The sequence below is a fragment of the Muscardinus avellanarius genome (assembly GCF_963383645.1).
Source record: "Muscardinus avellanarius genome assembly, chromosome: 21".
In the NCBI taxonomy this organism is placed as follows: domain Eukaryota; kingdom Metazoa; phylum Chordata; class Mammalia; order Rodentia; family Gliridae; genus Muscardinus; species Muscardinus avellanarius.
This window is the reverse complement of record NC_137807.1, coordinates 7312154-7337248: the sequence shown is the minus strand read 5'-3', so window position 1 is coordinate 7337248 and position 25095 is coordinate 7312154. Positions and strand designations below refer to the sequence as shown.

Genomic DNA, 25095 nt, shown 5'->3' with positions numbered 1-25095 from the left:
ACACGCACACACACACACACACACACACGAATGTTGTATAAATGGAATCATGTGCTGTGTAACCTTTTTTTTTTTCTTTGCTAAATTATCAAGACTGGTCTGAAACAACAATTCTCCTGTCTCAGCCTCCTAAGTATTGGGATTATAGGTGTGTGCCACCAAATCTGGCCAGTAGAGAGAGTCTGGTTTGGAGGAGAAAGGTGGTTGTGTGGAAGAATGGAGTGTGGTCAGGGGGTGACACAGAGTACTGCTCCCCGTGCTGGAGAAGCCATCTCGCAGGAAAGGGAGGAGAGCAGGGACCAGCAAGTCAGAATTTGGTCAGTGAAAGATCTTATTCTCTAAAAAACAGACTGCAGCCAGGTGTGGTGACACACGCTTGTAATCCCAGCATTCAGGAAGCTGAGTCAGGAGGATCTGTGTTCATGGCCAGCCTCAGCTACTTAGTGAGGCCCTCTGCAGCTCAGTTAGACCCTGTTTCAAAATAAAGAATAAAAACTGGGCTGGGGCTGTAGCTCAGAGGTTGGATGTCCCATCCCCAGTACTGCTAATAATAATAGTTAATAATAATAATAGTAATAATAGTAATAGACTGGGTTTTGCCTTAGTGGAGGGGATAAGCAGAATCTGGATAACCATGTGGAATGGATTCGTTCAGGCTTGTTGCACATGCTTTGTGCTAATCCTGACTTGGAGAGCAGGTGATCTCATCCTGAGCGCTTCCCACGTTGTAAGCTGAATCCTCGGGGGTGGGGCTGCGTCAGGGGAAGAAGGTCTGTGTCCATGAATTTAGTACCAGTAACCTTCTCTACAGCTCCAGTTGGTGTATTCGAAACTCTTCGTCATCTCCCATGACTCTGTATAGTAAAATTTATCTTTTCACGGGAACCCTACTGGAATACTAGCAGTAACAGGACAGTCATTGTTCTTTTAGACTGGGGATGTAAAGGTGGTGAAGTGAGTTTTGTCATCTTACTCTGTGAATTTTAATTTTGCTGCAACAACTTTTTAACTTTTTAGTAGGATGACTTGTAGCTAAAAATCCTACCACTGAGCAAATGTTGAAGGATTGTAAACTACTCAAATAGATTCAGGCTGAGAAGAGCTGTTGTGATGAATTAAGAGCCAGATGATCTAAAGTGTAATTAGCTTCTAAGGAGGAGCCATGTATCCTGAAAGGGCTCACTCTGGGTGATATTATTTTAATCTCTTATTTTTTTCACTCTGGAGTTTTTAGCTAAACAATAAGGATTCTGAGGTTTTTTTTGTTTTTGTTTTTGGTAGTACTGGGGATTAAAAGGGGTATTCTGCCACTGAGTTAACCCTAGCTATATTTTTTATCTTTTACATTTTATTTGGAACAGTATTAAGTTATCATACACTGTCCTCAAGCTTCTGTCTTCATCTTTCAACCTCCATAGTGCTGGGATTGTAGACTTGAACCACCGCACCGGCTGGCTAGCTGTTGCATTCTTGTTTGCTTTGCAGTACTAGGACTTGAACTGTGGGGTTCTGTCCCTGAGATTTATCCCCAGTTCCTTATTTTGAACAGGGTTTTGTTTGTTTGTTTGTTTTACCGTGCCAGGGGCATTCTACCTCCAAGCTACTGGGATTACAAGAATGTACCACCATGCCCGGTTTGATGCTAACTTTAAAAAAAAATTTGCACAGAAGAAACGTTACACAGACTGGATTAAAGAGTGTGCATATTGCTCCATAATTGGGAGATTTTTCTTTAGCATTTACCAAAGAAGGCATTAAGACTAAATGTTAGCCGGGCGTAGTGGTGCCCGCTTGTAATCCCAGCATTCGGGAGGCTGAGCCTGGAGGATTGCGGTTTGCCGACAGCCTCAGCTACTTAGTGAGGCCCTCTGCAGCTTAGTAGCTCGGAGGTGGAATGCCCCTGGGTTCTCTCCGAAGACGCCCCTAGGTTCCACCCCCAGACTTGCCAAAAAAAAAAAAAAGACTAAATGTTACCACTGCGCATTTTGGTGCACACCTGTAATCCTAGTACTTGGGAGGCTGAGATAGAAGATTCCCAAGTTCAAGATGAACCGTTGAAATTTAGGGAGACTCTATTTCAAAACAAAAGGGCTGGGGTGTAGTTTAGTTATAGATTGTTTTCCTTAGTATGGGTGAACCCTTGGGCTCAAAGTATCAAAAATAATCTCATGTGTAAATCAATATAATTGTACATTTAAGGTTAAAAGATTTTTTGGCTGTTTATTCTTTTTTAGTTTTCCTAAATAAACCTTCTGTTGCTACAATGTATATATGTATTATGTATATAATATATGCAATGTATATTTTGTATATTATTATTATGTATATAATGCTATAACTTCTGAAACCTTTTATGTTTTTGTCAATGTTTCCATCCTGCAGTACATGGTACTGACAATTATTATTAATTAATTATTTTTGAGGTACTGAGGGTGGAACCCAAGGGCATTCTACCTCTGAGCTATACCCCTACCCCCAGCCCTAGTTTTTTGTCTTTTTACTTATTTATTATTTTTATTTATTATTTATTAATTTTTTAATTTTTTAATTTTGCGGGTCTGGGGATGGAACTTAGGGGCATTCGACCTCCGAGCTACACCACTGTCCTATTTTATTCTTTATTTTGAAACAGGGTCTCACCTAAGTTGCAGAGGGCCTCACTTAGTAGATGAGGCTGTCTGAACTGCGATCCTCTGGTTTCAGTCTCCCAAATGCTGGGATCAACAAGCGTGTGCCACCACGCCTGGCTAGTCTATTTATTTATTTATTTATTTATTTATTTTTTATTTATTTATAATTTGGTGGTACTGGGGTTCCTGGAAACCCTTCTACCTCTGGGCTAAACTCCCAGACCTATTTTATTCTTTATTTTATTTATTTACTTATTTTTTGGTGGTACTGGAGGTTGAACCCCGAGGCTTTCTACCTCTAGGCTGTACTCCCAGACCTATTTTATACTTTATTTGGAAACAGGGTCTCACTAAGTTGCTGAGAGCCTCACTAAGTTGCTGAGAGCCTCACTAAGTAGCTGAGGCTGGCATTGAACCTGTGTGATCCTCCTGTCTCAGCCTCCCAAGCGCAGGGATTACAAGCGTGTGCCACCACGCCCAGCTCTCCCAGACCTATTTTATATTTTTTATTTGAAATAGGGTCTCTTAAGCCAGTGAGGCTGGCTTCGAACCAGCTTGATCCTCCTGTCCCCGCTTCCCAAGCGCAGGGATTACAAGCATGCGACACCATGCCCGGCGTCTTTTTATTTTTGACACAGGGTCTCACTGAGTTGTGAAGGGCCTCGCTAAGTAGCTGAGGCTGTCCACAAACTGTGATCCTCCGTTCTCAGCCTCCCAAAGGCTGGGAATACAAGCGTGTACCACCACGCCCAGCTCTTGACAAATTCTTTTGGCTAGCAATGAATGTTTAAATTGTTTTTCTCTAGCCCTTGTAATCTCAGTACTTGGGAGGATGAGACAGAAAAATCGCAGGTTCGAGGACAGCCTCGGCTACTAAATGATGCCCTTTGCAACTTAGTTAGGCCCTGTTTTAAAAATAATAAAACATAGGGCTGATGCCCTTTTGTAGATCATTTCAATTTCTGCTAGCTCTGGCTGGCTAAACAATAGTTTGAGTTTTGAGACCTGTGTTCTTTTCTCACCTTGCAGTTTATTAACCAGTTACTTGGAGTTGTTCCTTTGTCGACACCGACAGAGGCTAAGCTGGCACTGCCTGCCGACACCCGTGCCCTGCAGCAGCATTTGTGTGTGGTGCAGCTGACAAGGTTACTTGGCTTGTACCACGCCATGGACAAAAATCAGAAATTGAGTGTGGTCAGAGAATTGATGTTAAGGTACCAGCATGGACTAGAGTTTGGTAAGCACTCTTTCAAAATGTGTAGTAGTCCCTTGATCTCCTAAGACGTAGAGCTCGTTTTGTGTGTCTGTTTGTGTTACTTGAGATTAAACCAAGGGCCACTCTACCTCTGCGCTACACTCTAGCCCTATTTTGTGTTTAGTTTTAAACAGGGTCTTCTTAGGTTGATGGGAGTCTCACTACCTGTTGAGGTTGTCCTTGAACCTGTGATCTTCGAGTCTCACCCTCCCCAGTATAGGGATTACAGGTTTGTGCTCTCAAGCCTGGCTCTAAGAGTTCAGTTTTTAAAACACCTGTAGTACCCTCTTTTGCAGTAAACCTAGAGGCATTCTGCTTCAAGAGCTGCTCCCCCAGTCCTATTTTGATTTGGTCTTGCTGAGTTGCAGAGGACCTGGCTAAGATGTTGAGGCTGGCCTTGACCCTGTGAACTTCCTATTTCAGCCTCCAAAGTACTGGGATTACCAGGCCCTGCTTATAGTAACCTATTTTAATGAGTTTGCTGTGGGGAATATTTTTTATCAAGTAGGGAGACCATCATCCATGATGCAAAGACTTTCTTAAACATAGAGTCCTGAGCCAGGCGTGGTGGCACACACTTGTAATCCCAGCATTTGGGAGGCTGAGACAGGAGGATCTTGGTTCATGGACAGCCTCAGCTGCTTAGGCCCTCTGCAACTCAGTGAAACCCTGTTTTGAGATAAAGAATAAAAAAGTAGGGCTGGGGTTGTAGCTCAGAGGTGGAATGCCCATGGGTTCCAACCCCAGTACCACGAAGGAAGGAGAAAAGGAAGGAAAGAAGGGGAAGGAAGAGGGAAGGAATAGGGGCTGGAATGTAGTTCAGTTGCAGAGGGCCTGCTTTGCAGGTGTAGCACTCTGGATTTGATCCCTGGTTCCAAAAAGACAAAAAAAAAAAAAAAAAAAAAAGACCCCCTTGGAAAAAGAATAAAAAATAGGACTAGGGTGTAGCTCAGAGGAGAATACCCTGGGTTCAATTCCCAGTACTGCAGGAAAAAAAAGGCTAGGGATGTACCTCAGAGGTCGAACGCCCTGGGTTCAATCCTTAGTGTAAGAAAAGAAAAAAATTCCTTTGGGGTACTAATAGTTGAATAAATATTTGAAATAGATGTGATCTTTTTTTTCATATAGGGAAATCCTGTTTGAAAACAGAATTGCAGTTTTGTGACTATTACTGTCTCCTTGCTGTCCATGTGCTTATCGATATATGGAGAGAAACAGGTGAGTCACCATGATTTCATTTTACCTGTACTCTCTGTTTTTAAAGGGCTGCATTCTTTCCTTAGACTGATTCCATAGTCCACTAATTTTATTTTCTTCTATTTCTTTTTTGCCTTCTCTAGTGTGCCTCTATAAGAAATCAAGTTCCCAGTTTATCTCACTTCTAGTAATCCGGATAATCTTAAATAGTGGATAGTCAGAATAATGGACCACTGTTCTGTGTTTAAATGTGTCTGGATAGTGAGTAATGATTGTAAAAGGGTCATTATAAAAGTAGGGAGAAATGCATATGAAATGGATGAAAAGTAGATGGATAGAATCATGCACCTAAATGACCCTTCTTACTCACTTGAAGTTTTTGATATGCAGGGAGATGCATTATTTTTTAGTAAGTTCTGGTTGGTCCTTTTAAGACAGAAATAGAATGCATGGCAAAAGCAAAGTGTGAATAACTGCCAAAGGGCAGGACGGTTCTCTAGATCATACTGGTCGTCTTCTGTCCTCCCTCCAGACATTTTCTCCTACTAGGAGTTTTTTAATTTCGGGGCCGGGAGGACAGGCACACCTTTAGGTACATATTGCATATTATTCATGAGAATACAGGGGGAAAAAAAGGCTGGTGAGCCCATGGTGAGCACAGCCCTGCCGCTCGGACGTTTCACTGAGCATTTTGTTTTCCTGCCACCAGCCTTGTTTCTCAAATCCTTCAGAGGTGGCCTTGCTCTCCTGAGGATCAAGCCAGTCATTTTTAGCATAGTTTATAGCATCCTTTGAAATCAACCCTCTGGGCTGAGACAGGAGGATCGCACGGGTTCGAAGCCAGCCTCAGCAACTTAGTGAGGCCCTGTTTCCAAATAAAATATAAAAAGGTCTGGGAGTATATACTCCAGAGGTAGAAGGCCTCTGGGTTCCACCCCCAGTACCACCAAAAAAAAAAAAAAAGAAATTAACCCTCTGCCCAAATCACCAGATTCTTAAGATACTTACGGTCCTAAGTCTACTTTTGTGTATGTGGTACTGGGAATTGAGCCCAGGGGCACTGTACCTCTCAGTTATACCTCCACCTCTTTTTATTTTAAACAGGGTCTTTCTAAGTCGCTGAGGCTGGTCTCAAACCTGTGATCCTCCTGTCTCAGCTTTCCAAGTACTGGGATTAACAGGTGTGCATCACCATGCCTGGTAGTTTTTTCTTTAGGTAGATCTAAAGGACAAGTCACTTCATCATTACAACTGTTGATGCATGTAACCTTTTATTTATTTATTTATGCAGGTCTGAGGATGGAACCCCGGGGCATTCCACCTCCGAGCTCCACCCCCTGCTCTATTTTTTATTCTTTATTTTGAAACAGAGTCTCACTGAGTTGCAGAGGGCCTCACTAAGTAGCTGAGGCTGTCCGCGAACCGCGATCCTCCAGTCTCAGCCTCCCAAATCCTGGGATTACAAGCGTGCGCCACCACACCCAGCTCACAGTTTGGTTATTAGTAATAATTTTTTTCAAGTATCACATGATATTCTGTTAGGAGAGTTACATATGAAAGCAAAATGACATCTGTGAAGAATATCTCTCTGGAGTTTTACAGAAAAAAGTCCTTAAGTAGGAAGTCTGGAGGACTCCAGTTCTTTAGAGTTATCTCTTCCCGGAATGTGAAATTCTATAACTCTTACCCACAATATCTGGGAACTTGAAATCTCTGTCTTTTGTGCAGAGGTTGTATATAAGGACTGACATAATTATTGAGGGCCTATTTGGGAAATTTTCCTATTTTATTTGCAAGTCTGTATCTAAAATTTGTTCTGTCCTTGGCATGACAGTGCATGTCTGTGATCCCAGTACTTGGAAGGCTGAGACAGCTTGGGAGGCTGAGACAGGAGGATCACAGGTTCAAGGACAGCTGTAGCAGCTTAGTGAGACCTTCAAGAACTTAGCAAGAAAGCCGGGCGTGGTGGCGCACATGTGTAATCCCAGCATTATGGGAGGCTGAGACTGGAGGATCACAGTTCGCGGACAGCCTCAGCTACTTAGTGAGGCCCTCTGCAACTTAGTGAGACCCTGTTTCAGAATACAGAATAAAAAATAGGGCAGGGGGGTATAGCTCGGTGGTCGAATGCCCCTGGGTTCCATCTGTAGACCCTAAAAACACCAAAAAAAAAAAAACTTAGCAAGACCTTGTTTCAGAATAAAAATAAGGCTGGGGAGTAGAAATCAGAGGTAGTATGCCTCTGGGTTCAACCTCTGTCCCCCCCCTCCCGCCCCCCCGAAAAAAAAACACTAAAATTTGTTCTTTGCCATCTTAGCTCATTCATAGAATAGAGTAGGTCATGATGTGAGTAAATTTTTTGTTTGTGTTTTAAAAATATTGCTGTCAGATGGGCATGATGGGGCACTCTTGTAATCCCAGTGCCTGGGAGGCTGAGACAGTAGGATCGCACAGGTTCAAAGCCAGCCTCAGCTACTTAGCGAGGCCCTCGGCAAGTTAGTGAGACCCTGTTTTCAAATAAAGTATAAAATAGGTCTGGGAGTATAGCCCGGAGGTAGAAAAGCCTGGGTTCCACCCCCAGTACCACACACAAAAAATTGCTGTCGGATTCATTGTATAATGCTTTTTTGATTTCAGGTGATGAGACCACTGTGTGGCAGGCCCTGAATTTGCTGGAAGAAGGATTGACCCACAGCCCTTCCAATGCTCAATTCAAACTGCTGCTTGTTAGAATCTACTGTATGCTGGGTGCATTTGAGCCAGTGGTGGATCTCTACTCCAGCCTCGATGCCAAGCACATCCAGCACGACACCATCGGGTTGGTAGTGTATACTCTGAATAGTGAGCAGCTGGCCATACAGGGTAGGGTGTGGCTTCTCACTTGTAGAATAGCAGTGTAGTTGTCTTTGACATGAAATACTCACCTGTTACAACCCTTTGCGAAGCATGAGTTTATATCTCCTAGTGCTTTGTGGTAATTTTAAAGTTTGCAGTTTGGAAATGACATTGTGTTTTCCAGAGAAGGCAATGTGCAGCACACTTTTCTTTGTTTTTGATGCTGGGGTTGAACCTGAAGCCTCAAGCGTACGAAGCACACACTGCCACTGAACTACAGTCCTAGCAAACCAGCCGTGGACTTTGGCCCTTTCCTTCTACTGCACGTTATTTTGAAGTTTTTGTATCTGCCTTCATTTGAGGTTGACGTGTGTACTTAATTGTTGACCCAAGGCATCCTTTTGGCTTTGTTTTGGCTCTTTCTTGTGATCACCTTAGGGCATTTTCTCTCTCCCTATGGTGCTGTTTTAGGAAGACAGCATTGTCCTCTCAGAGCTTTTATTTTCCATTAATTTCGGCATCTAAGGCAAGGGTGGCATAGAACTTTAGGCCTCCCACCGAGTGCAGTGGAGCTTGCTTTTTAAAAAGTTTCAGCCTCTGCATCAGATTACTTGAAGTGGCAGGATGCTGTAATTTTTCTTGGTACTGTGTGTTTGCCATAGTAACTGGAAGTGTAGTATTTAATGTGAGAGCTGTGTAAGTATAATGGTTTTTTTCTTTTCTTCCCACCTAGTTATCTCTTGACCCGATATGCTGAATCACTAGGTCAGTATGCTGCGGCATCCCAGTCCTGCAACTTCGCACTCAGGTTTTTCCACTCCAACCAGAAAGATGTAAGTGAAAAGTCAGTGTTTCCTGTGGTTTTGTGCGCCCGGGCACATGAGTCAGAACGCTGCCGTGGGTGACAAGTGCCCTGTGTCAGCACCACATGCATTGCCCAGGGCCCTTAGGCCATGAGTGTACTGTCCGAGTCTGGTAGGTAGAAGTAGAGGTATTTGTCTTTGTTGTTGGGTATGTTGAATAGAATCCTGGGAAAGTTGTATTTAAAACTACAGATTGGATAGCCTGGGATACCATGTAAGAACTTATGATAGCTTCTGTTTTCTATGCTTTTTTTTTTCTTCCTTATTTTCTTCTTTTAGTTCTTTTTCTCTCTTTTTTTCTTTTTGGGTACTGGTCAAACCCAGGGGCATTCTACCCATGAGCTATACCCCAGCTGTTCTTTATTTTGAAACAGGGTCTTGCTTGGTTGATGAGAGTCTCACTATTTGCTGAGGCTGCTTGAACCTGTGATCCTCCTGTTTCAGTCTCCCAAGTTACTGGGATTACAAGCATGTGCCACCACGCCTGGCTTGCTACCATTTTTTCTGAAGTTTACATCCATTGTGCTCTGTGCCAACAGGAGTGTACTTGTATTGAATTATAAAATTGACCAGTTGAAGGATTTTTCTGGAAATTTAGGTCAGTTGTATGGGTTTTGTTGTTGTTGTTTGGTTGTTTGTCTTTGGTGTTGGAATGGAACCTAGAGGCATTCTACCTCTTGAGCCTACACCTTCAACTAAATTTTTATTTGAAAATAGGATCTCGCTAGGTCGATGAGAGTCCCGTTACTTGCTTAGACTCTCCTCAAACTTGCAATCCTCCTGTCTTGGCCTCCCAAGTACTGGTATTACAAACGTGTGCCACTACACTGGGATTGTTTTTTAAAAAGTAATAATAGGCCGGGTATGGTGGCACATGCTCGTAATCCCAGCCTTAGTAAGGCTGAGACAGGAGGATCTGGGTTTGTGGACAGCTTCAGCTACTTAGTGAGGCCCTTGGCAACTCATTGTGACCCTGTTTCAAAATAAAGAATAAAAAATAGGGCTGGAATACCCTGGGTATTAGAATACCCCTGGGTTCCATCCCTGGTAGTTATAAAAAAAGTAATAATAAATGAGAAATGAGAACTTCTCTGTGCCATAGTGAAAGGATGGGATTTGCACCATATTTCTCACCACAAGCAGACTGGGGCTCTACTTGGTTAAGCAGAGGTTTTTATGGGAAAACAAGATGGTCTTTACTCAGGTGACCAACCTTGCAAAATTGCTAAGTACAAATGTGGAGAGAAGGTTGTCTTTAGAGGGGGCACTGCCTACTGGATTCTCACATACTTCTAAGACTCATTGCTTGGGCCTTGGCCATTCCAGATACCTGCCCATCCTTTTCATTCTCAAGGTCTATGAGTTACTAAAGAACTTGGCAAGGAAGCTATTACCTGGGGTTCTTGGGGAGCACTCATGAGGATGTTTTAATCATAATAATTCTGGCTCATCTATATTCCATCTATTCTATAGGTGTTTATTAAATAGAAAGCAGGGCAGAATTGTTTGTGAGTAATGGACTGTAGGTCTGTTCTTCTGATCATAAGTTCTGACCAGGCTCAGGGATTGGTTTAAAGGGCTCTGGTAAGGCGGATAGCTAGCTTTCTGTGTAAACGGAGATCGTGACCATCTGTTGGGTATCAGCCTGATGTGTCCCCCGAAGACTGGTATCTCTGTCCAGACATTATTTTCTAATATAGCTCTTATCAGGGAGAAAGGCAAGTGGGTGTTAGCATCCAAGCACGTTGCTTAGGAGGTGTTTGTCTAGAGGCCAGAAAGGCATCTCTAGGGTAGCAGGCATCAGAATCTCCAAGTGTGAGCAGGCGGCTGAGTTACCAGTCTGTGAGTTCCCACTGTCTGCTCAAGTATCTGTGTTGCCCTTGTCTGTCTTCAGGGCGTTTCCACTAGCTCACAGTCAAGTGAGTTGATTTCTTCACATCTCTCTCTCTTTTTTTTTTTTTTTTTTTTTTTTTTTTTTTTTTTTTGAGTTACTGAGGGTGGAACCCAGAGGCTTTCTACCTCGGACTATGCTCCCATCCCTATTTTATATTTGATTTGGAAAGAGGGTCTCACTAAGTTGCTGAGACCCTCACTAGGTAGCTGAGGCTGGCTTGAGCCTGTGCAGTCCTCCTGTCTCAGCCTCCCAAGCACAGGGATTACAAGCGCGCGCCACCATGCCTGGCTCAGGATCTCATTATTTTGGTTCTCACTTACTATTTATAAAGAAGAGGTTAAATGCATATTTGATTAACTGAAAAATCCTTTCCAACGTTTTGTTTCTTAAATAGTGTGAGGTAGTAGGAAAAATAAGGGACTCATTCAAGCCTGATGGCTGGTTTTCCTTCTATTTTTCAGTCATCCAGCATGCTATAAGAACCATATTATTCATGAGGATTTGGTCAATAAAGTCACATTAAATTATACTAATAAATAGTAGGCTTTATTGTTTTCTTCTTACAAATATTGTGTGTGGAGAAATTTTGGGGAGAAAAATAAAACAACTCCAAAATACAAACAAAATATTGTAATTGAGGGAAAAGAGATCCCCAGGAGGAATTTTAGGGTGTGTTATCCTCAGGTTTTTTTGTTTGTTTGTTTGCTTGTTTTTGGTGGTACTGGGGTTCCTGGAAACCCTTCTACTTCCGGGCTACACTCCCAGACCTATTTTATATTTTTATTTGGAAGCAGGGTCTCCTAAGCCAGCGCGGCTGGCTTGGAACCTGCGTGATCCTCCTGTCTCCGCCTCCCAAGTGCGGAGATTACAAGTGTGCGCCACTGCGCCCGCTGTCCTCAGGTTTTTGTATCTTTGTTTTGCTGATTGTTGTGTGTAGCAGGAGTGATTAATTCAACTGAATGTACGTCATGTTGAGCCCGATAGAATTGCAGCCTTTCCCTGTCTGGGGCTAATATAATCATATTAACATAAATCCTCTCTAGGGATCATGGAGGCAAAAGCAAAATACAGTCCAGCAAGAAAAATGTGCCTTGACCTTGCTGCCCGGTTCCCCATATCAGGAAATAGTGTGGGCTGTCTCCTCAAGGAATCTAAAGCTGTTCAGTTACAGTCCCACTTCGTGTGTTGAACCTTCTCGTAGGTTTAGAATCGCTTCTCTGCAGAGCCAGACTCCGTGTTCTTCACCTTTTTATTTTCTTGGTCGTGTTGGGAATCCCCAAATGCTGTGTTCTTGGGTGACTGAGGTTATTCCATTTCCCTAACAGCTCTTTGAAAGAAAACTACTCCTCAAAAGGAAAAACGCAGTGTTCTTAGGAAGGTTTTGTGCTATGGGCGTGTTTTCTTCGGAAGGTCTGCATAGGGATTTTCTTTCAAGATAGGTCATTGCCTGCCGTCATGTTACTTTGAAATAGATTTTTCACAGTACAAGAATCAGTGGTGACATTCTCCCTTAAAATCTCCTAACTTAGGTATTCATGAAGGCCTTTATTTTGAGATCCAATATCCATGTGTTTTGCTCATTTTTACAGTGACCAGGGTTCATTTCAGGAATCCATATGGGATATAATACATCGATTGGTGCGTAAATGAGTTGAAAATAGGTACGGACAATGGAAACCATTCAGAAGTCTTAAGTGCCTGTGTTTTCTGGTTTTGCCTGCAGCTCCTCCGGGGGACTGCACCCTAAAATGCTATTACTTGCAGAGCCTTTGTGCTCTCCGGCACCTCCCAGGCTCTTGCCCAGCTCCGCAGTGTTACTCTGCTGTGGTATTTAAGGACTATCTAAGCAAATGGAGCAGACTGCAGCCACTGTGCTGGTTTGTTGAAGACTGCATTCCCTCATTGTGGGCCCTTCTTTTTCTTTTAAAAGCAGTTGTCATTGTTCTAAAGGCGTATTTTACGTACTACTTAGAAATCAAAACTGCCCCTACACACATTAAAGCTGGGTTCTTTCCTTTAGTCATAGCCTATTTTGGTACTGTAATTTATCATTTGCTTAGAATTACCAAAGTTACATTTCTGTCCTGATCAGTTGCTGAATCGTGTTCCCCATTTTTTTCCCTCAACTTAGTTCCTGTTGTAAGGGTAGATAGTAAACCTTGCTTCTCAACCGAGGGGCCATAGGATAGGCTTATGTGCTTAGTGTCCTGGCCTCCCTTGATGGGACCTATCACTGTCCTTAATCAAGCTAGAAGGTACACTTGAGCTTTTTCAGATAGTCCTTTAAACCTGCAGGATCACAAGTAATCTTTTTAATTTTCTTGTGTCCGTCCGTCTTTAATTTCTCCAGATACTGCAGGCAAACAGCTCGCCGAGGTGTCCCATGGGGGTTTAAAAGCCGCATCGAATGCAGTTGAATTAGCGCCCGTGGCGCAATCCCGCGGCCTGAAATGAACCCTGCGAGGCTGTGTATCAGAGGGTATGTTGTTGACTATTGGCCTATTTTCCTATTGGGCGAATTACTCAGACATAATGGAGATGGGGGCAGAGTGGAGTGACTGAGGCAGTGTAAACAGACTGGCATTTCTAGGAAGAGCTTAGTGTGGGGCTGACCTCAGCTTTGAGCTAAACACCTTCCTTGGCCCAAAAGGGTGATCTCCTGTCTTTTGGTCCTGATGGAGTAGGTTCACACTTGTGAAACTTTCTTCCCTGAGATTTTCTTCTAGTGTACCAGAGTTTCTGCTGAGAATTCTTTCTCTTGCCTCTGTTTGGAGCACTGCATCTGTACACATGTTTTAACCTATAATTACAACACATGTGCTGTTTTCCTTCATGTGTCTATGGAAGATTCTAGCAGAGATCTTAGGTAGCTTGAATAGCCAAACACCTGGTTCTTGAAGTCTTTCTGTCCTCTGAATGGATAATGACATTAATTTTTATGGTTCTTTTGTTTGGTGTCTTCCTTCTATCCTGATGCAATGAGGGGTGCCGTATTTACAGAGAAATAAAACCAAGGAGCAGTCTGTCTTTCTGAAGGAAAGGGTTTTTATTTTGGACGGAAGGGGGTTATAGGATTCGGGCATCTTTGGGATCTTTATATGAAGTGCAACTTACCTGAGATGTGGAAACGCATGGAGTAATATCCCTTCCAGAATGGCACTGACCGACTGATGTGGTATAACAGCCTCCAGTCCCATTGCTTTGGAAGACATGACTCCCTGAAGCTGTATGGGATGGTAGCAGCAGCTGGGTATGATGCTTAGTAATATTACTGCAGAAGACATTTGATTCAGGTATAGGAAGGAGGAAAAAGTAAACTTAAAAAGCTGACATTCTGCTTGATGGTGGAATTTTTTTTTTCTTGTAGAACTGGGGGTTGAATCCAGGAGTATTCTACCTCCAAGCTATGCCCCCAGTCCCTTATTAAATTTTTTCGTTTAAAATAGGGTCTCGCAGCTGGTCGTGGTGGCACACGCTTGTAATCCCCGAGCTTGGGAGGTGGAGACAGGAGGATAACGCAGGTTCGAAGCCGGCCTTGCTGGCTTAAGAGACCCTGTTTCCAAATAAAAACCTAAAAAATAGGTCTGGGAATGTAGCCCGGAGGTAGAAAGGTTCCACCCCCCAGTACCACCCCAAGGAAAAAAAAAGAAAAAGAAATCAAGGTAAAATAGGGTCTTGCTAGGTTGCCGAGAATCTCACTACGTTGCTGAGGCTCGTCTCAAACTTGCGATTCTGCTGTGTGTGCCACCACAACTGGCTGATAATCGAGATCTTTAAAGACTGATTTCAAAGACTTAACTTTAGCTTGAGTATTTTTTCCAATTTGGTGGCAAATTTTGCTTACATTTCCTGACCTGTGGGATATTTATACCAAGGTGATGTTTTTCCTTCCCAGACCTCAGAGTATATTATTCAAGCTTACAAATATGGTGCATTTGAGAAGATCCCAGAGTTTATCGCATTTAGGAACAGGCTGAATAATTCTCTCCATTTTGCACAAGTTCGTACTGAGCGAATGCTTTTAGACCTTCTACTTGAAGCAAATATGTAAGTATTACTAAGAGGTAGCAAGGAACTAAGGTGTTAGATCACATGCTTAGAGCCATTAATGGGTTCATGGGTGTCATTAAGGCTTAAGATAATGAGAAGATGAGGGTAAGGGAAAGAAAAAGGAGTGGGGCAGAGATAAAAAACAAACAAGCACCTCAAGCTTGTCATGAGGAGTGACAGAGCACTGCCCCCACCCGGATCCAACGCAGACCCCGCTGGTCGGACCCCGGTCCATAGCATGCTCGCGAGGCGCTCTCCCTACCGACAGCTATTTCAGGAATTGGTGGTGATTCCCTGTTGGGCTCCCCGGAGGCTTTTCTTGCTCTGTAGTAAGCCAGCATGATCTGTGTTTGGTTCTGTTTTGTATGAACCCTTAACTTTTTTGGGGGGGGTGAGACTGGGGGTTAAACCCAGGAGCATTCTACCTCTGAGCTTCACCCCTAGCCCTTTTTATTTTTTATTTTGAAATATGATCTCAAACCAGGCATGGTGGCTTCTGCTTGTAATCCCAGTACTTAGCTGAAACAGGGGGATCCTAAGTTCGAGGACAAGCCTCAGCCAGTAGTAAGACTTTCATCAACCTAGCGAGACCTTGTTTCAAAATAAAAAATAGGGCATTTTTTATTTTTGTGGTGTTGGGGATTGAACTCAGGGGCATTCTACCTCTGAGCTACCCCCCTAGACATTTGTATTTTTATTTTGAAACAGGGTCTCGGTAGGTTGAAATTGCTATCCTGTTACTGAAAGCCTCACTAAGTACCTGAGGCTGGCTTCGAACCTGCTCAATCCTCCTGTCTCAGGCTCCCAAGTGTGGGGATTACAAGCGTGCGCCACCACACTCAGCTGAGCTCTTACTTTTTAAGAGTAAAACCTTTCTCAGCTTTTCTTCCTTTATTCTTTTTTTTTTTTTTTTTGTGGTATTGGAATTGAATCCAGGGATATTCTATACACTTGGCTCAGTTTTTATTCTTTATTCTTTCTTTCTTTCTTTATTTTGGTCGTGCTGGGGTTCCTGGAAGCCCTTCTACCTCCGGACTACACTCCCAGACCGATTTTTATTTTTGGAAACAGGGTCTCTTACGCCAGCGTGGCTGGCTTAGAACCTGCGCGATCCTCCTGTCTCCGCCTCCCAAGCACAGGGATTACAAGCGTGCGCCACCACGCCCGGCTCTTATTCTTTATTTTTTAAGCAGGGCCTCACCAAGTAGCTGACGCTAGCTGTGAACCTGTGATTCTCCTGTCTCAGCCTCCCAAGAGTGTTCCAGCACACGTAGCTCTTCCTTTCTTTTTAATAGTACTAAATAGTCTTGGCCAGTACATTTTCAGGACTGTTTTGCTCATGAAATAAAACATCACTTCTCTGTTACAGATCAAGCAGCCTAGCAGAAAGTATAAAGTCAATGAATCTTCGAGCAGAAGAAGACGACATTCCATGGGAAGACTTACGAGACAACAGAGATTTAAATGTTTTTTTCAGCTGGGATCCAAAGGACAGGTAACTGGAGTTTTCCCTGTGCCATTTATTTCTAAAGAATTAGGATGAATTCAGGCATTCGAGGTACTACTATAATCCCAGCTACCCTGCAAGGCCAGCCTGGGCAACTTAGCAGGGTTTTGTCCAAAATATAGTGAGAAAAGGGGAGGGGGGCAGGGCGCTCACATAGCATGTGCAAGACCCTGGGTTCAGGCAGAGTGTGGACATTTCCATGCTCAGATTTCCATTGCTGGGTCTCTCCTGTGAGAGATGCAGTGAGTGTATTCTTTGTTTAGCAGGGGAACATGCTGTAACACAAGTGCAGTGTTTCTGCCCAGGGAATCCCAGTAGAGACTCCATGCCCAAGGTCTTTACCACTTGGCTATATAGATATACTCTATATAGAGTCCTGCATGGACCGCCATTCCAGATCCATGGACCACCATTCCAGATCCAAGAAGTAAAGCAGATATTCACCACAGCCTTATGGTTTGTACACGCAGTGTCGGTACAGCGAGGTTCTGTTCACATTTAAGGAATGGTTGGCGTGCAGGTTCCCACACATCCAAAGGCCAGCCTTGAGAGCAGGCCATTGTAACGGTAATGGCTGCAGGCCTGGTGCTTTAACTCTTTCCTTCATATCCTCTCATAAAAATAGGCAGTTTGGCCGGGTGTGGTGGCACATACTTTTAATCCCAGCACTTGGGCGGCTGAAACCAGGAGGATTGCGCAGGTTCAAAGCTAGCCTCGGCTAGTTAATGAGGCTTTCAGCAACTTAGACCCTGTTTCCAAGTAAATATAAAATAGGGCTGTGGGCGTAGACCAGAGGTAGAAACCTTCTGATTTCTATCCCTAATGCCACACACACACACACAAAAGATGCAGTTTGCAAAATAGTATCAATACAGTATGCTGATTTGTTTTACATTATAAATACTATTTATAGCTATGTATATGGATAGAGGTATTTATTTTTATGGTGTTGGGAGACTAAACTCAGGGTCTTCCCATGCCAAACTTAAGCTCTAATGTGGAATTACTTTAGTTACCTTTTTTTGTTTGTTTGTTTGTTTTGTTTTTGCTGGTACTGGGGTTCCTGGAAACCCTTCTACCTCCAGGCTACACTCCCAGACCTATTTTATATTTTTATTTGGAAACGGGCTCTTAAGCCAGCGCAGTTGGCTTCGAACCTGCACGATCCTCCTTTCTCCGCCTCCTAAGCATGGGGATTACAAGCGTGCGCCACCACGCCCGGCGCTTTTTAGTTACTTTTTTATATACCAATTAGCAAAAGTCTGAAAGACTCTATACCAAAATTATTAGTACTTACAGGTGTTTGGTTTTTGGTATTTTTTCTTTTTCTTTTTTCTTTTTTTGAACTTTTGTCATTTGAATTTTCTGTATCATTCAATATATATATATATATATATATATTTTTTTTTTTTTTTTGGTGGTACTGGGGGTGGAACCCAGAGGCTTTTCTACCTCCGGGCTATACTCCCAGACCTTTTTTATATTTTATTTGGAAACAGGGTCTCACTAAGTTGCTGAGAGCCTCACTAAGTAGCTGAGGCTGGCTTCAAACCTGCGCGATCCTCCTGTCTCAGCCTCCCAAGCGCAGGGATTACAAGCGTGTGCCACCACGCCCGGCTATATCATGCAATATTTTAATTATCAGAGAAAACAGTCTAAGGGAGAAATGACCTGTTAAGTAGATTATTATGCCTGTTTTATTGATAGTGAAGTAAGGATTCTGAAGATTATTGGCTTGTCTTAGATCGTTGAGCTGGCACTATTCAGAGTGCATAGTGACCGGTGAAAGCCAACAGTGAGTAATTTGAAGGCGACAGGTTGAATAAAGCCGATGGTCAGGGATGTTTCTGTTTAAGGGACGTTTCTGAAGAGCATAAGAGACTTTCCTTGGAGGAGGAGACCATGTGGTTGAGGATCCGCTCCTTAACACTGAGGCTGATCAGTGCACTTCCGAGTCTCACCCACCCTGTGGAGCCAAAGAACTCGGCGCAGGCTGCTGAGAATGGGGTGTCTTCCCGGATTCATGTTCTTCGTTTGCTCCTTCAACAGCTGGAGCTGGCCGTGGAGACGGGAAAGCGCTTTATTGAGAAGGAGATTCAGGTATCATCAATAAGTATTTGCCATCAAAGCTACAATAATTATATTTGTGACTGTCTTTTAAAAAATAATTTGGGGTTGCTCAAGTAGTAAAAAATAGCATTTTGAGCCGGGCGTAGCGGCGCACGCTTATAATCCCCGCGCTTGGGAGGTGGAGACAGGAGGATGGTGCAGGTTCGAAGCCAGCCACGCTGGCTTAAGAGACCCTGTTTCCAAAAATAAAAAAGTATAAAATAGGTCTGGGAGTGTAGCCCGGAGGTAGAAGGTCTTCCAGGAACCCCAGTACCACCAAAAAAAAAAAAAGAAAGAAAAAAAAAACAGCAGCATTTTGTTCCAGTTACTGTCAAATGTAGGACAAAGAGGAATATTATAGATTTAGGATTATAGAGGTTTTCTCCATTTTCAGATTGGATAGTGAAGAAATGCAAAGTAACTTATGGTGGTAAATTTTTAATAGCTAGCTGGGTGTGGTGATGCAGGCTTGTAATCCCAGTACTTGGGAGACTGAGACAGGAGGCTCCAGGTTCATGGCCCTTGGGCTGAAGGTGTAGCTCAGAGGTAGAATGCCCCTGGGTTCCATCCCCAGTACCACACACACAAAAATAGCTTTCACAAACGAATACTGCATTTCTGTTTTTATAGTAATGATTCAGTTACTAGTTCACTGGTGAGTGGTTTCTCACTAAATCAAGGACACAGGTTTTAGCCAGTAGTTAAAATGCCCTGTCTCCTTAATTTGTATGGATTAAAGGATATAATTTTCCCTTTTTCCAGTATCCTTTTCTTGGTCCAGTACCTACCAGAATGGGTGGATTCTTTGCTTCTGGCTGTTCACAATGCCAGATAAGTTCCTTCTATCTTGTTAACGCCGTATATGAGCTGGATACCAATGGTTTAGGTAAGTGTCCACTAGGATTTGTATTGACTGGGCCTTTGTCTTTGAAAACTTAGTAAATGCAACAAATGTCTATAACTTCATACATTTGGAAATATGTGGAAGAGAGGAAGGCTGGAATTTGCTCTGGAAATGTCTGGTTTAGTATACAAGAGGGTGCAGTCACAGATTTCGGCATAATGTTTAGAAACCTAATTCCTTGTCATTATTTTCATCCTGGGAATTAAAAGCCTAGGGCATTCTACCACCTACCTACACCATAGCACTTTTATTTTATATATTCTTATTTTTGTGGTGGTGGGGGGCTGGGGATTGAACCCAGGGGCATTCTACCTCAGAGCTTACATCCCTAGCCCTTTTTTATATCTTTGTTTGGAAACAGGGTCTAGTGAGGTTGCTGAGTCCTGCTTATTGATGAGGCTGGCCTTGAACCTGTGATTTGCCTGTCTCAGCCTCCAAGTACTGGAATTACAGGCATGCACCACCACACCTGGTTTATTTTTTATTTTGAGAATAAATTCTTACTAAATTGCCCAGGCTGGCCTCAAACTCGCAGTCCTACTGTCTAAACGTCCCAAGTACTAGAATTCTGGTGTGTGCCACCATGCCTGTTTTTATATTTAAAGTTACTGGTTAGGCACCGGGAGTGGTGGCGCACGCTTGTCATCCCTGCGCTTGGGAGGCTGAGATTTGAGGATCGCGGTTAGCAGACAGCCTCAGCTACTTAGCGAGGCCCTTTGCAGCTCAGTGAGACCCGGTTTCAAAATAAAGAATAAGCCGGGCGTGGTGGCGCACGCTTGTCATCCCTGCGCTTGGGAGGCTGAGACTTGAGGATCGCGGTTCGCAGACAGCCTCAGCTACTTAGCGAGGCCCTTTGCAGCTCAGTGAGACCCGGTTTCAAAATAAAGAATAAGCCGGGCGTGGTGGCGCACGCTTGTAATCCCCGCGCTTGGGAGGCAGAAACAGGAGGATCGTGCAGGTTCGAAGCCAGCCGCGCGCGCTGGCTTAGGAGGCCCTGTTTCCAAATAAAAAAATGTAAAAATAGGTCTGGGAGTGTAGCCCGGAGGTAGAAGGGCTTCCAGTAACCCCAGTACCACCAAAAAAAAAAAAAAAAAAAAGAATAAAAAATAGGACAGGGGGTGTAGCTCGGGGGTCAAATGCCCCTGGGTTCCATCCCCAGACCCGCAAAAAAATAAATAAAGTCACTGGTTAGGCATCGGGTGTGGTGGCGCACGCTTGTAATCCCCGCTCTTGGGAGGCAGAGACAGGAGGATCCTGCAGGTTCGAAGTCAGCCTCGCTGGCTTAAGAGACCCTGTTTCCAAATAAAATACAAAACCGAGTGTAGCCAGGAGGTAGAAGGGTTTCATCCCCAGTACCACCAAAAAATTAAAAAATATATAAATAAAGTCACTAATTAGGTCCAAAAGTTGAAAAAAATCCTTGATTTGTCACAACAGTACTCAGTTTTAGATTGAATTGAATTTTAAAAACTAAGCACTAATTTTTGTGGGTAAGAGATTTTTTTCTCCCAAACTTTCTAGGCCGTGAGTATCACAGCATTCCATAGGCCTTTTTTTTTTCATTCATAAGGTGTATATATCATATATTTATAGTATTAAAAGTACATAGACTTCAAGTCCTAGGCAATTTTAGGTACTACTATTGGGGAGAAAGGTAATTAATACCTTTCCTTTCTTTTTCATTTTCTATTTATTTTTCTTTCATCTTTTTCTGTGTCTCTGTGTCTCTTTTAGTAGTAGAATTTAGATGCTTAGGGTCCTAAAGAGAAAAAAAAAAAGTCCCTGTCCATGAGTTGCATACAGATTTTGATCTTGTTTATTTACCTTATTAAAAAAAATGAGGTTTTAATTTTTCATTTTCAATTTTAGAGGATACAATGGAGATACAAGGGCGGATAGAAAATAGTCTGAAGTCTTTACTAGAACAATTAAAAGGTAAGTTTTCTAATTGTATATTTCTGTATTGTATCTGGTTTTCTAGAAGTTTTTTTCTTTTTTTTTTTTTTTTTTGGTTTGGTGCTGGGGATTGAACCCAGGGATATTCTGCCTCTGATCTATACCCTAGCCCAATTTATTTATTTATTTATTTTTATTTTATTTTTATTATTTATAAAAACAGGATCCTGTTTTTAATTTAATTTTTTATTTTTTAAAATTGTTTGGTGCTACTGGGCTTCCTGGAAATTAAATATAACAGCTTATTTTCTTTTTTTTTTAAAGTCTCAGCTGTTTTTAGTTATTGTGTCACTTATTTTTCTGGCTTAAATTTCTCTTATATTTCCACTTATAATGTCAGTGGCAACAACATTAGACTTATTAATATAGTTTTTAATCCTTATAAGAGGGAGTTGAAGCAGGCTATGGCGGCGCATGCTTGTAATCTCAGCATTTGGGAGGCTGAGATAGGAGGATTGTGTTCATGGGCACCCTCAGCCAGCAACTCAGTGAGACCCTGTTTCAAAATGAAGAATAAAAAATAGGGCTGAGAGTGTAGCTCAGAGGTGGAATGCCCCTGGGTTCCTTCCCCAGTACTGCAAATAATAATAATAATGATAATAATAATGATAATAAGAGCAAGTTGAGTTGAACTGATTCTTCCTTGTCTTAGTAACATTGTATAAATAGTGGCTTCTCTGTACAAAAAAGGTTTGTAATACCTCCTGATGGATATAATTTTGTGATTGTATTTAAGATTAACAGTTGAAGCAGGGCGTGGTGGCACACGCTTGTAACCCCTGTGCTTGGGAGGCGGAGACAGGAGGATCGCGCAGGTTCGAAGCCAGCCTTGCAGGCTTAAGAGACCCTGTTTCCAAATAAAAATAAAAAATAGGTTTTGGAGTGTAGCCTGGAGGTATAAGGGCTTCCAGGAACCCCAGTGCCACAAAAAAAAAAAAAAAAAGATAACAGTTGAATGAATTATACCAGCTTCCTAAAAATGTTTATAATGCGTCTTTTTAAAAACAAAACCTATTTTGTGCATATTCATCAATATGGCAAAGATTATATAAGATACCTCTTTTGTGCGCGTGTGTGTGTGTGTGTGTGTGTGTGTGTGTGTGTGTTGCTAAGGATGAAATCTAGGGGCCTTCTACCTCTGGGCCATACTCCCAAACCTATTTTATACTTTATTTGGAAACAGGGTCTCACTAAGCTGCTGAGAGCTTCACTAAGTAGCCGAGGCTGGCTTCGAACCTGCGCGATCCTCTTGTCTCAGCCTCTCAACTACTGAGATTACAAGCGTGCGCCACCACGCCCGGCTATTCATCACATTCTTACAGGCCCAGCTTGGATCCAGTGTTTCCAAGTGCTGCGTAAGCAGCGCACATGTACATGTGGGAACACCTAGGAGTAACTCCTCCCTCCTGCTTTCTCTCCCTTCTCCTCCCTTCCTCCTTCCTGTCACTGCAGATTGAACTTACTACATCCAAGCTATGCCTTCAGTCTTTTTATTTTATTTTTATTTTTTATTTTTATTTTATTGGGTATATTGTAAATTTACATCATATTGGGGTACAGGGTGTTAGAGAAAAATACATATAACTTTATTTTGAAAGCAATAAAATCTACGATTTCCCTCTCTCAGCCCCTCAAGTCTTAGGATTACAGGAATATGTTGTGTCACCATGTCCTGGTCATAGTAGTAATTTCTTTTAGCATGTTAAGAAATGTAATAAATGCTTTTTCTGATTTTAATTTTTTGCTGTTTATATATTCATTTTTAAGAATGCATAATAATTTGAAATACCATACCAATATACTAAATTTATGTACTCTTTCATTGACAACATAAGTACTTGAGCTGTGTTTTATATTTACAGTTGATTACATTTATATTTTGGAGGCAGGCATGGTGGCGCATGCTTGTAACCCCAATACATTGGGGGTTGAGACAGGAGGATCACAGGTTTGAGCACAGCCATGGCGACTAAGTAAGATTCTCAGCAACCTAGTAAAGCCAGGCGTGGTGGCGCATGCTTGTCATCCCAGCATTCGAGAGGCTGAGACCGGAGGTCCGCGGACAGCCTCAGCTACTTAGTGAGGCCCTCTGCAACTCAGTAAGACCCGTTTTCAAAATAAAGAATAAAAAATAGGGCAGGGGCTGTAGCTCGGAGGTCGAATGCCCCTGGGTTCCATCCACAAACCCGGAAAAAAAAAAAAAAAAAAAAAAAAAAAAAACTAGTAAGACCCTGTTTCAAAATAAAATAGGGCTGGGAATGCATCTCTGAGGTCGGAGCCCCACTCCCATAACTTCAGCACCTACTACCATAAAAAAATTAGAACTTGCTATTTGGCTACTTATTATTTCCTTGGGATTATATTCATAAAAAATGGGAATTGTTTAGAAAAGGGTACATAAGAGCCAGGGCTTGTGATGCCTGCATTTGGAAGGCTGAGACAAGAGGATTGCACTGACCGTGAGCCTACAGTGCTCTTTTCAGTCTTCCAGGATTACGGGCATGTACTACCATGCCCAGCCAACATGGCATTAAAAATGACTATCTCTGGCATTTGATTTACTGTGTGTGTGGGGGGGCTGTTCTCAATTAAGCATTTTTCTTTTCTCTTGGTACTGGGTTTGAACCCAGTAATTATCTACCTCCGAGCTGTACCCACAGGCCTATTTTTATTTATTTATTTAATTATTTATTTATTGTATCAGAGATTGAACCTAGGGGAATTCTCCCTCTCAGCTACATCTCCAGGCCTAGTTTTTCTTATTATGAAGTCTTAACTCACTAAGTTCTGGGAGACTTCAGAAAGTATCTGAGACTGGCAGTGAACCTGCGATCCTCCCATCTCAGCCTCCCAGATGAAGTGTGGGCCACCATGCCTGGCTCATTATTGAGAAACAGGGTCTTGGTAAGTTTCTGACAGTCTTGCTGTATTGCTGAGGCTGGCCGTAAACCTACGTATCCTCCTGTCCAAGCCTACCAAGTACTAGGATTCTAGTTGTGCTGGACCATCACACTGTCCTGAAAAAGCTTTTATATTTGTTTATTCTGTTGGAATATACATTGTGTTCCTTAAAATAGCATTGTAACAAAAGTAAATAAAATAATAAAATATTTTTCTGTCTTCAGATGTCTTCAGTAAATGTAAAGGTGACCTCTTAGAAGTTAAAGACGGTAACTTGAAAACACATCCTACTCTTTTAGAAAACCTAGTCTTCTTTGTTGAGGTACGTTTTTGTTCTCTTAAAAACATTTTTTGGGTAATATATAGGATTCATAACAGTGAACAGGTAGTAAGCAATTTATACAATTTAACCTCCTTAGTACTGCTTTTGTTCATTGACCAAGATTGATTGATTGATTGATTGATTAATTGATTTAGCGGTACTGGGGATGGAGCCCAGGGGCATTTCTACCTCCTAGCCCTATTTTTTTAATTAATTAATTTATTTATTTATTTATTGGTGGTACTGGGGTGGAACCCAGAGGCTTTCAACCTCCGGACTATACTCCCAGACCTATTTATACTTTATTTGGAAACACGGTCTCACTAAGTTCTGAGAGCCTCACTAAGTAGCTGAGGCTGGCTTCGAGCCTGTGCGATCCTCCTGTCTCAGCCTCCCAAGTGCTGGGATTACAAGTGTGCGCCACCACGCCCGGCTATTCTTTTCTTTATTTTGAAACAGGGTCTGTAGCTGAGGCTGTCTGGGAACCATGATTTTCCTGTCTGCAGCCTCCCGAATGGTGGGATTAAAGGCTGGTGCCACCACACCTGGCTGACAAGCAATTTTTTTTATTTTTTTATTTTTGGTGGTACTGGGGTTCCTGGAAGCCCTTCTATCTCTGGGCTGCACTCCCAGACCTATTTTTACATTTTTATTTGGAAACAGAGTCTACTA

At 42.5% G+C, this 25095-nt stretch overlaps 1 protein-coding gene across 1 annotated transcript in view; it reads left to right on the top strand.

Annotated features, from left to right (window-relative positions):
* Nucleotides 1-25095, top strand: part of NAA25 (N-alpha-acetyltransferase 25, NatB auxiliary subunit) — a gene marked incomplete at its 3' end in the record, with an annotated part of 59727 nt that overhangs the window by 28542 nt on the left and 6090 nt on the right. Inside the window, exons 12-21 of the mRNA XM_080717668.1 lie at nucleotides 3660-3867; nucleotides 5014-5103; nucleotides 7720-7900; nucleotides 8651-8750; nucleotides 14570-14721; nucleotides 16094-16219; nucleotides 18088-18331; nucleotides 19103-19226; nucleotides 21114-21179; nucleotides 24326-24423. Of these exons, the coding sequence (XP_080573794.1) occupies nucleotides 3660-3867; nucleotides 5014-5103; nucleotides 7720-7900; nucleotides 8651-8750; nucleotides 14570-14721; nucleotides 16094-16219; nucleotides 18088-18331; nucleotides 19103-19226; nucleotides 21114-21179; nucleotides 24326-24423 (1389 nt within the window). The remainder of the gene's footprint in view (nucleotides 1-3659; nucleotides 3868-5013; nucleotides 5104-7719; nucleotides 7901-8650; nucleotides 8751-14569; nucleotides 14722-16093; nucleotides 16220-18087; nucleotides 18332-19102; nucleotides 19227-21113; nucleotides 21180-24325; nucleotides 24424-25095) is intronic.